The sequence below is a fragment of the Eupeodes corollae genome, chromosome 1, assembly GCF_945859685.1.
Source record: "Eupeodes corollae chromosome 1, idEupCoro1.1, whole genome shotgun sequence".
Taxonomy (NCBI): Eukaryota; Metazoa; Arthropoda; class Insecta; order Diptera; family Syrphidae; genus Eupeodes; species Eupeodes corollae.
Window position 1 is genome coordinate 183840679 of NC_079147.1, and position 12207 is coordinate 183852885.

Here is a 12207-nt window from a genome sequence, read left to right on the forward strand (position 1 = left end):
AATAAATAAAAATTATGGCAAAGTCCTTTTTACATTAAAAACTAAGAAATTTTAATTTCTTCTCCTCTAGAAAGTTACCTATACTCAGACGACGTATAGAAGGTGAGGATAAGGATATACCCAACATCATGTACTGTCAGTGCTTACTATTCGCATCTCTCAAGAATGCCGCCCTGAGCTTTAATTTCGTTTTTAATTCTTCCGTAAGAGACAGCAGCTTAACTGGAATGAATTTCCCATTCCCACCTTCATCCCTCCCATAATCCTTTGCAATTATTTTTAAATTTCCTTCCGAGGACAATATGCAAATCGTACACTCACTTGAACACTACAACCAACTACATGTTCCTTGCTCTCTTCCCCCTTTGAAACCACCAGTTTTTTGATGTAGCTAATGGCAGCAGTACCAGTTCGTCATGGTTCTTATGTCCTCAATCCTGATATGACTGTACAACTGTTGTGCACTACACTACACAGCTAGATGGAGCCATAAAGTGTAAAATCATGTTAGTCGATACTCGATAGTCCTTGTATAGCCAAATCGAAAACGGGATGAGGTATACTCCACTCCACTCCACATTGAACACTCCCCTCGAAATAGAGCCAACGGAAAAAGGAATAAACTAAATTGCAAGGCGTGGGAGAAGAATAGATTTCCCGATATGCCTTTACAAAACTTTGACAATACGTAACAGCTGAGGTATGACGTAATACTGTAAAGGGGTCGTGAGAGCCTGAAAGACCTAGGTATAAGACTTGCCCCAGCATCACGTGCTATTAGTAAAATTTAGAGGAAACAACTATAAGAGAGCTTCAGAGCTCAGAGGACTGAGAGATTCTGAACTGAAATAATTCGACAAAATGTCTTAAACGCGCAAAACGATTTTTTTCCTTTAAACGCCAACGACGACGAAGACGAAACAAAGGCTGGAATTTACCAGCCTCTTCCTTTAACGCCGTCGTCATGCCGTGCCGCGCCGTATACGCAGGCCAAGTCGTTGTCGTTGTCGTGTAACCTAAAACGAGGTCGTTCTCATTTTTGTGTTGTTCTGAGTTTTTTTGTATTCTTTGTTCTTCATCCTCATCATTCCTTCTGTTCATGTTATACCTACAAACTCTGCCTCTTTAGGACGAAATTCGTTATATTACCGTTATGGGAAATGTAGATACGTTTTTTCTCAAGAAGAAAACAACCCTTCAAGAAACCATTCGAAGAAAAAAAAAACATAACTTTGAGGGGCTTATCCGCTTTAAGGCTTTTTTTCATGTCAAGCGCATGTTCGGAACTTGAAAAAAAAATGTTCGCCTTCTCTCCCCATAGGTACCTAAACCTTCCTACATATGTACCTATATTAAAATATAAGCTTATTCTTATACAGATGTATTCACGTGTCTTCCTTGTTTAAAAATTATAGGCTTGACGCTTTAAAAGATGCATAACCATAAGGTTATTCTCTCTTTTTCCTCTCTTTCTCTTGATAGTTAGTAGAGAAATAAAAATACAATAAAAGAAGCAACTATTTTCAGTATGTCGCCGCTCATCCGCCCGTTGTTCGCCGCATCGAATAAATCAATATTCAAAAGTTTTGTAATCTCGGTGTATTTTGGGTCTTTTGACGAGAAACATGCGCGTGGAAAATATGTAATATGCTCAATACTATGTTACATATTTTCCAATAACAGCACCAGGCAAAAACCAGTGTATAGGAATTTTGGACTTTCCAGTATAGACGCAAAATGAACTGTTTTCCTACAAAGGGTTGAAACGATGGTTGGTTATTCCAAATTATACCTCTTGGAATTTTGTTCTTGGCCGGTATCTGATTGGAAGAAGTAGGTTACAATAGAACAGCTTGTCAAACTGTTTTCGATTAATTTTTCGTATAAAAATGTTTTAAGTTCCCCTAGATACTAAAACGTTTTAAACTGTATACAGAACACAAAGATTTTATTTTTTTGCCAAAAACATAACATAATTTACTGTCAACATCTATGTTGTGTTCACATTGAAAATAAAATGTTTGATTTTCATAAAAAATTTTGACATTAGACAAACCAATTTATCCTAGATCTAAGTCTTATTTAGATTTTTTTTTATTATATCCTCAACTGTGAACTAATCGTTCACCTAATAGTACGTTGATATCCGGATTCTGTAAGACCTTTGAAACAATCTCTGACCATTTTGGAATTTCTTTCCAAGTTGTCCCTGATGATTCTACTCCCATTATGATACCGTTACCCACATACAGAAGTTTCAAAAACACTAGCTGGAGGGCATTCCAAATTAGTTTCCAAGACACACTGTTTTCTCATTCTTCCAAACGAGCAAAACGTATGAAATTCAGAGATTGACTCTATTATCAACACTCAAAATGCAACAATAATGTCGAGAGTTGATGATCCCTCTCAACTAGTAAACAAGAATCCCCATACATTTAAATTATTTAAATAGCAAAACTTACAAGGAAACTTATTGATCCACGTAAATTATGGCTTACACAACTCAAAAGACTTTACCATCGTTATCTCAATAAAATGAATACTGAATATTGTGAGCTCCAGTACAAAATTCAGTGCATAAGTACAATTATTAAGAAAAATGTAAACCTCGATCTTAATAATTCCTTTAAATCAAGAGTTAGTAAAATTATTCCTTTACCTTATGCTTTTAAAGAAATCGCAAATTTTTAGGGATAGATATTCCTTATCAGAATCTTCTTTAAAATGTGCAAAACTTGTCGACACTCGGTCCAAGTGAAGTGCACTTAAGGACTCCACTAATTATTCCGAAATAGCAACAGATGATCCTAATTTTGAAAATGAAGTGATCTACAACGTAAATTTGCTTAGAGAAACCAATTCTGAAACTTTGACAACATTTTCATCAAATAACATCGCCTGTTCTCCAGGAACATTACCGTTCACTTCTCCAAACATTGTCAATATTTATAGATCATCGCTCAATAGCAAAAAGTCGTCAGTTAATGTCAACATTTTATTTTAAAAAAGTGCCCGTTCTCCCTGGACACTGTAGTATCAATTGTTTTTAACCAGTATATTAAAAATAGTTACTTTCCGACATCATGGAAACAGGCAAAGATTTTAATAGTATCAAAGAAAAAGGAAAGTCGACAGGGTGACAGCTTTCGATCTCGCTTCTCTGAAACATCGGTATCTTTTTGCATGATTTCCCTCTTCCATATCCCACATCGGATGAACCGGGTTCAATTCACCTTCTGATGACTCAATTGTATTTGCAAGTAATGTTCGACCAACTTTAGCTCTAAAAAAAACCCCAGAAAATGTGGCCTGACTTGTTTTAGAAACCGATTCCTCTTTAATAAAAAAGACAAAAATGGCAGCTGGTTTATTGAAAATACTAATTAACTCGAAATTCTTGCCAAAGAACACAAAAATTATAATGTTTATGACATTAATAAGACCCTTTCTTACGTACGGATTCTGAACTTGGTTTACCATATCACCAACAGTTGCCAAAGAATTCAAGAAATTTGAACGACAGATCCTGCGACGATGCTGCAGAATTTTTAGAAAACCAAACAAAAAATGGTATTCCAAGAAAAGAATCTACGACTCCTAAAAAAGATAGAGCGACTTGAAAAAGATAGAGCGCATAATCTCTCATTCAAACCCACTAATAGGATCCTGAATAGAATAGAACACCGCTGACAGTGTTAATGAAAACTTTTACCTTTCACAGTTAAATTGTCTCTACGAGAGGTCAATCGCTCTTTTAAGACCAAATACAAACTCGGTCCGAACTCCATTCCATGAAAAGGTATCTCCTTTGAAATATAAAGGTTGATTAACAAAAGTTATTAACATATGACCTTAAAGGTAAGTTGACAGAGTATTCTATAATAATGTAATGGATAGCAATGAGACTAGTCTTATTCTTAGCCTGAATTTCGTGAAGGTCAACTTCTGAACTCGGGGTAATCAGAACATTGTTCTAGGTTCTTTGCTTGTGCCTTGCAAGCAACTAAAATTAGAGCAATATACTATATTTCTAGATTAAGAAACCGTTATACTATGAATTTGAATTATACAAAACTTAAACATTTTTTTAACTAGCTCAGACATATCTTAAGTCAAGCAAAACTGAATATTGTTGTAACTGAAAACTGATTGCATATGTCTCAATAAATTGTTGTTAAGGACTACAAACAACAAGCTTGGCTGCAAAGACACTTGACAAGTTAAGGATATGTCAGACCAAAATGGAAAGAAAATTGTGAACATACCATCAAGTCAAAGGGTACGAAATGGAGATATTCGCAATAGAAACAAAACTTGTTGTCCAAGTTTGCTCTCCAAGTTATAGACTTTTAAATTTTATTTTACAATACAAACTCACAAACCATTTTCCTCCATATTTGAAATTATTTTCTCACAAGCTTTTCATAAGACTTTGTTTAAATCCTAAAACATTGAGCACTATTTACGGAACAATTCAACTATGAACGAGACCGAAACCGAAACCGAGACCAAGGCTTAAAAGAAAATCAATTATACGAGATTGGTCAATTTGGTAGTAATAGAGACGAGAATAGCCAAATTTGTTTGGAGTCCCGTCTCGTGGCAATCAATTCAGTAACTGTAACTAGATCTTTGGCTGATCTGGATGTTAAAAACTATCGTGGAAGTTTTATCTCGAAGCTGCTTTTCTTATTTTAAAACGTCAGTCTACAAATTCTTCCCTAGCACTGAATTTCAGAGTTTCGAAAGTAAGCCTTCTCTGATTACGGGGATTCAGACTTATTTTATAAATCTTGATTAAGATTTGTATTTATTTATTGTTTAAAAAGGGATTTTCCATTTTGTGATGAACCTGGACCAATATTTGTAAGTACCTATCTAAAATATCATTGAATTTAATAAAATCCCATTTTTCTGCATGACTCTATCAGACAAACCAAAAAGCGTCTTCTAACTAAATTCACTTAAAAATAAACGAAAACGAAAACTGTCCTGATTTTAACTTGCTTAAATGATTGAAAAAATACTTATGTATGTACACAAAGCAGCTTGTGCTTTAAATTTGTATTTTTTTTTAAATAAATCGAAAAGAAAACAAAAATGTCAATAATTATATTTCAACTGTTTCACTATTTTTTTCAAATGGATGACTTTCTGTTAATAGCAAGGAAATTTTCCCAAGAAGAAAGAGTTTGTGAGTATTTAAACATGTTAATGTATAAACGTGAATGTGTATGTTTGTATTTTGTTAATGTATGTATGTATTTTATGATATCGTTCCTACGAAATTTGGACTAGCTGAAGTCTCGTGAGTTCATTTTGCTTATTTTTCTCTACCTGTGACTAAAATTGCAAACTTTGCTTTAAAAAACTCATAAGCGTAAAATCTCGTTAACAAGCTTAAAAAAAAGTTGATCTGGATAAATAATATCTGTACAGCTCGTTAATTTCTTGCAGAGATGTCAGCGTCATCTGCGTAAGTCAAAGGTTTTGTGGATTTGTTGACGATTATCCAGCTAGTAAATGTCTCAGAGTTTCAACACCAGATTGAATAGCAAGCAGACCAGCACGTCGTCTTTTTCTTAGCTAATTGACATCCTACGTAGTCATATCGGTAAACTTGAGATTTCGAATTCTCTCGTGGCTTTAAAAAGTGTATTTCTTCAATACTTGGTGGCTGCAGCATGACATTATCTTCCTGAAATGACGGAGTCTTAATTTCTTCCGTGAGTAATTCATTAAAATGCACTTCCCATCGCTCAAGAATACATTTGGGATCAGTGATCAGATTTCCTCCTTCGTCCTTACAATATGCAGCACGTTTTTACTGCGTCATGTTTTTCACAGATCGGTTCAGATATTCCCCGTCTGGTTTGGGTATATTTATCCCGCTATTACTTTCAATTTCACTGAATATGTGCTTTTCTCAGACCGTCTTCTTTTATTTGTGACGATTTTTCTCTGTGTCTGAGCCTTTTCTTTGCGTGCCCTCGTTCTACGAGATTATTGCTTTGCTAGTTATGCAACATTCTGAAGTCGCTAGCTTACATTTATCATCAAACTAGTCGTTCCGATCTCTACGACTGCTGTCTAAGATGGAGTTGAAATGAATGACTATAATCTTAAGTCGCTTATTTTCTATGTAGCAGAAAAGCTCTTTTTTTAATTAAATAAAACATAAAAACTTTGTAACGTAACGAATATTAAGAACTATGGGGCCTAGCGACTTACAACTCTCAACCATTTTTGTGTGCGAGTAAAGTTGTCAGGGATGGAGAGGACCTACAGTTTTTAGTTGAATCCGAACTGCTAATTTGATTTGCTCTTTTCATGACAAGATTTTCTTTAGGAGGATTTGTCAAATTCTCGTAATAGGCAGAGGAAACTTTAGATGGCACTCAAGACCTCTGGCATGGCAGTCCTACGCATTTAAGTATTAGCTTCTTTGGAAACGAAAAACGCTTGGAACCCTAAGTACTTGACCGTAAACTAGTTCTGCAGAGGATGCATTCAAATCTTCTTTTGTTGCTGTTCGCAGCCCTAACAATATTAAAGGTAACTCATCGTACCAATTGTTTGTATTGGCTCGGGCCTTTAAGGAGTCTTTAAGTTGTCGGTGGATTCTTTCGATCATTCCGTTACTCTGAGGATGGTAGCTTGTGGTTCAAATTCTGTGAGAGCCAAAGTTTTCCTAATTCTGCGAAAAGTCTAGATTCGGACTGTGCTCCTTGGCCAGTAGTTAAATCTGGAAACGTAACCTTTTATAAAAGCGTTTGCAACATCTTCAGGTGTGATATTTCTAAGCGGATACGCCTATGGCCATATGGTATATCAGTCTATTATCGTTAAGATGATGTCCTTCGATGGTGGGAGCGGACCTACCAAATCCATATGAATGTGTTCGAAGCGTTCTTTGTTACAGGAAATTCTTCAACAGAAGATTTAATGTGGCGTTCAACCTTAGACTTTTGGCAGGATAGGAAACTTTAAAACCAGGCCAAAAGTACTTAGACGCACACAACTTTCTGTAGCACGAACACCAGGGTGGCTTAACGCGTGTAACTTCTCGAAGGCTTGCTTTCTAAACTTTTTAAGTTAGTAAGGTTTATTAAAACCTTTTGAGGTTTCACACCAAATTTTTACATTTCTGTTAGGAATTGGTACAGCTTCCATAATAATTTTTGAAGTTTGTTTTTATGACAATATCGATTTTAGCTCTTTCCCCTTCTTGGGTTTTTGCCAATTCTATAGCATCGAAGCATGTTAGCGTAATGCTAAACGGTTCTTCTCTCGGGCGTGATAGGTAATCGGCGATAACATTATCTTTACCCGAAAAATGCCTGATATAATTTGTAAACTGAGTAACATATTCAAGATGTGTCGTCTGACGGTTTATGGTCGAGAAAATCGTGACTTCGCGACCTTCCACAAAATGTCTGAAATGTTCTCTATCAAACATTTAGCAGCGTGTTTCTCGCGGTTGCAATTGTTTTAAAAAAATCCAAGTGGGACCCAACAACGTTGTTATGTATCAAATTACTGTAAAACTGCTCCTACTGCTATGTTCGATGAATTCGTCCTAATGTTAACTTAGCATTTTCAATAGGGCGCGAGAGAAAGATTGCTGAAGCAAGTGCTTCCATTGCCTTTTTGAAAAATGTTTCGCGTTCGTCGGACCAACAATTTTTTTTTCAATTTCTAGGCATTTTGTCCAGTTTTGACAAGTGGGAATAAATTGGGGCTAAATATTCTGCTAATCGTGGAACGAATCTTCAGTAGAAATTGATCATTATTTTTTTATTTCACTTGGCTTTTCCATTATATCATTATATAATGTGTAAGTTCTCAATTTTTTCTTATTCAGACTCTTGACAACCATTTAAGTTTGACAGGCGGAATATAACTTTAGGAAATGATCTAAAGGTTAAATTAAAAATTCAATTCATTCAATGCGATTAGAAAACTCACAGACCTTACACTTTTTTAAGAACTTGCGATTATACGATAGTTTCCGAAAATTAATATTGCTTTGGTATTAAAACTGAAGGAAAAAGAGCATTGTTATTCTTAAGACGCAGATTGTCTTTTTCTTAACATAAATTGTAATTGTTAATTAAAATAAAAACCCTGAATGGAAATGTCATTCCAATTACGCACTTAAGCATAAAATCAAAAACAAAGCTGGGATTTGAATCTTGCAACTCAGTTATTATCCGTAACATAATTAATTCTACGGATTATTTATTTGCAGAATAAATGTCTGCACTTTGATATGCTATGTTGCATTAACCATCTCTGGCAATTCATTCTAACTCCCATCCATAGTACAATACATTCCTATAAAGCTTCCAGCAACCCCTTATCAGCAAACTCAAGATGATAGAGGCATATCGATTCACTCCGCACCCCCATTCCACCCAAACCAAAATTCTTTCACTCTATAGACTGCCTGTCTATGTAGGTATACCAAACCAAGTCTATATCAGTACCATATATCGCTCCACCCCCTCTGGATGAATGGAATTGTTGTGGAATGATGGAATATGGAATATCAAGCTTATACAAAAATAACACATTCTTTCCAAACTAGAAAAAAAGCTTTTCAATTCCATACCCAAAACCAACCAACAATTTATAATAGAAAAGCCCTAACATCCAAATCCAACCGAGAGTAGCTACGAAAAACTTTTCGCCGACTTCTTTCAGTAGCTGGGCTCCATCATTGGCATTTAAACTGTGGAAGTGGGACCGAACACATATAAAATATCAAATAGAAATTTTCCAAAGAAAATAACTTCTAAACATTTAAAACTAAATAAATAAAACTGTTTTTAATTTGAATTGTAATAATTTGATCCCCTTCTGCAGAAAAAATCACAACAAAATAAAAGACATTCCCAAAACTTACAGTAAGTGGAGTTTTTAGTTGAAAATTCCTCCTTTTTCCGCGAGAAAAAGGAACTGAAAAAAATCCTTTGAGCGAAAAAAAAGAAAATCCAAGAAAATGGAAAACTCCGGTTGATATAGTTACATAGAGACTCATAAGTGAAAAGTTTTTCTGTTGTGTGTTTTAAGTTGCGTGCGAGTGAGTGCTGGGTAAATTTTTGCAAAATTTAAGTTTTCTTTTGTATGGAAAAATCATCAAGAAAAGAAGAAATGATTTTGTAACAATTTTCTTGACTTGTACAGTTTTTTTTTTCTTCCTTAAAAAATCCTTTGCGCGGACATGGAAAAAGGACACTTACAAATCAAATTTCTCTGAGAAGCAAAAGGCAAGAGAGAGAATGTGTGTTTCATAGAAAAAGGATAATGAGCTTACTCGAATTTCATCTGCCTTCAACAGAAGAACCGAAAGAAAGAAAGAGAGAGAGAGAGCAATAAAGTGAGAGATACATATAGGCCTATATTCCCAAAAAAGTGTATACCAATATATAATAGAACTATCCTTCAAGGACTTATACGCATCCCTTTTTGGGCCCTTACATACAAAAAAAACTCGTATTTTCAAGAAATTCTCAAAAAGCTTTTGAGCTTTTTTGACAAAGCTTTTTTGGGAAAGCTTTTCTCTTTGTTTCACGGTGAAAATCAAAGCTTTTCAGGTCCCTTTACTCTCTTTTTATTTTAAGCAATCAGTAGAAGAGAAACTTGAAACGCAGTCAGGCAAATACACACACTTAAACACACTCTCACTGATACACTCATACTTAAAGAAAGAGATAGGTGTGAGAGCGGCGGCGAAGAAAAACTGTGTTTCACGGCAAATTGAAGGCCCCCGCAAAGCAAGTTACATAACAGTCAATCGAAAAAGTCGTCGAGTTGTGTGGTGTGCCTGCTGACAATAGACGTTTACGGTGAATGATGTGTAAATTATTTTAACAAAAAAAGAAATCATTTCATCTTTTCTTGTTTTAATTTATTATAAAACTTTTGCTAAAAATTTTGAAAGTGTCCTTTTTCTTACTTTTTTGTTTAATTTGATTTTGTAACTGTAAGAAATCGTGAAAAATAAGTGACTGTGACTGGAACTGAAAAAAAGTGTTACACTTAGATTTCATAACCAACAAAAGAAAAAAGGATCAATCGATCTGTGAATTTAAATAAAAACTATTTGAAGGATACTTTTTTGACAGTTTTGTGCTTAAAAAAAAAACTTTGTAGTTTTTCTTTTTCTTCTCTGAAATTCCCTTTTTCTTCGTTTCTTCTTCTTCTTCTTTTTCCTTTTTTTCAGGATAAGTGTATATTCCTATAAAATTCTTCTTCTTCTCATTTTTTCCAACATACATTTTAATATCTCAAAGGATATACATACCTTCAAATAAATTGCAAGTGTATTCGAAACAATATTAAACAATTTATCCCTGATGCATAATAAGAAAGGAAGAAAAGATTAAAAAGGAAATTTTCTTTTAAACTGTGTTATTTTATAACTTAATTTTTTTTTTAATTAACTTTTCTTCAGCTGTCGTTGTTGCCTATCCCTAAATATCCAGAAATCCCTATTGGACAGTTAAATAATTACGAACAAAATAAATAAAGGACAATTATAAATACAAAATAGACATACATTAAAAAAGACATTAATCTAATTCAAAATGGCCGATAAGAAAATAGCTGAACAATATTATTCGCCTCCCGTGAAAATGGGCAAATGGGAGGGCTTCAAAACATTCCTATGGAACAGTGAAACTAGTCAATGCCTTGGAAGAACAGGATCCAGTTGGGGTAAGTAATTATTTTATTTTTTTTTAAACTTTTCTAAAAATTACCCAACAAATTCATTGAATTTCCCTTGATTTTAAAAATTTCCCATCCAAATTTCCCTTTTACATGAAATTTATTATGTAAAAATGTTGATTTCAGTTTTGTTGTATAACTTACATTAAAAATGGACATAAAAAGGAGTTATTTGCAATAAAGAAAGGCTATGTGCACTAAAAAAAGTCAATGAAGGACGAAAAAAGGACATTTCATTATTAACTGACGGTTTTAAAAATAGCACAAATAACTAAAATAAATCAATGAGCATTGTTGTTACGTCATGGTTTTTTCGTATATGAGACCAAATATGAGATGATTCAGAGATACAAATAAATGAGAAGAAAGAGAGAAAGAGAGAGATAAGAGAAAAATATGAAGAGACAGAGAAAATCATTAAGGGCGAATAAAATAAGAGAAGGGAAATTTTTGTTTGAATGGAAGGGAATTATGAAAAAAAAGACATTCTATGGATTTTTCCAAATAAATTAATTCCTAATTAAATGTAATGGTAGCAATTTATTTTATAACTTTTTCTTTAGCTTTTTTGTCCTTCGATGGTAAAAAGTTTTCAAATTTGTTGAAAACTAAATTAAGAATTATTTTACTTATGCAAAATACATTAACATTGTGCGGGTGGTTGGTTAGATATCTCGCTCCTGTTGGTATCCTTAGGTATATGTACTTTTTTTGTTGTTGTTGGATGTTCTTATGAGAAAATTTTCAAACGTTATGTAACATCATGTAGGGCAAAAATATAAAAATATAGAAACACCTATAGATGGAGAGGTAGGGACTAGGAATACCTCTATACCTAGTTACAAGATTTTGGGAAAACTATATAATTTTCTGCAATCAGGAGTTTTCATGGAAGTTTCTGTTTTATGGTTGTTTAGGTTTATTTGGGCTTAAGTTGTTTTTTTTCTTTGGAGGTTAATGCTTTTCAGTTTTTGGGTATATAGGTTTTTATTTTTGTATCATACGAAGCTAGATTTCCATTCGAAAAGGGCGTGAATATTTTCAGTGATGGGCTTATTTGATACTGTAGAATAAATATAAATCAAAGGTCAAAAGCAAGTCAAAGACTAGAAGCTAATTGCTATTCCAGGTAAACTCGTTTCATTAAGAAACAAATTTAATATAATATATTATTAACCTTTCGATAGGTATCCCAACTATAGAAAGGTTAATAATGTTAACTATTGAAACAATACAAACATTATTTAGATTTTTAAACAGAATAACAATAACATAAATATCTTTCTTAATAAATTCTTGTTGTTCATTTCTGCAGTTCACCGCATGAAAGCTTTTTCCCTGCGAAACCATTAGTTAATTCATTGTTCAAGCTAAAAGCAGTTTAGGGTTGGTTTGGTTGCATAAGCAAAGAAAGTATCAGTTTTCAACTTACAGAAGTAAAATTGAAAATTTATCTTTTGAATAAGGAAT

General features: G+C 33.8%; 1 protein-coding gene across 5 annotated transcripts in view; it reads left to right on the forward strand.

The window, feature by feature from the left end:
• The first annotated feature begins 8697 nt into the window (after positions 1–8697).
• The window catches only part of LOC129940842 (sodium/potassium-transporting ATPase subunit beta-2), a 74169-nt gene continuing 70659 nt past the window's right edge, over positions 8698–12207 (forward strand). The window contains exons 1-2 of one of the 5 annotated variants that reach the window (XM_056049342.1): positions 8698–9099; positions 10463–10725. In XM_056049342.1, the coding sequence (XP_055905317.1) occupies positions 10596–10725 (130 nt within the window). In that variant the 5' untranslated portion in view covers positions 8698–9099; positions 10463–10595. Of the gene's footprint in view, positions 9100–9698; positions 9866–10462; positions 10726–12207 lie in introns of those variants that run through there. The other 4 variants (XM_056049344.1, XM_056049343.1, XM_056049346.1 and 1 more) reach the window with 4 other exon arrangements.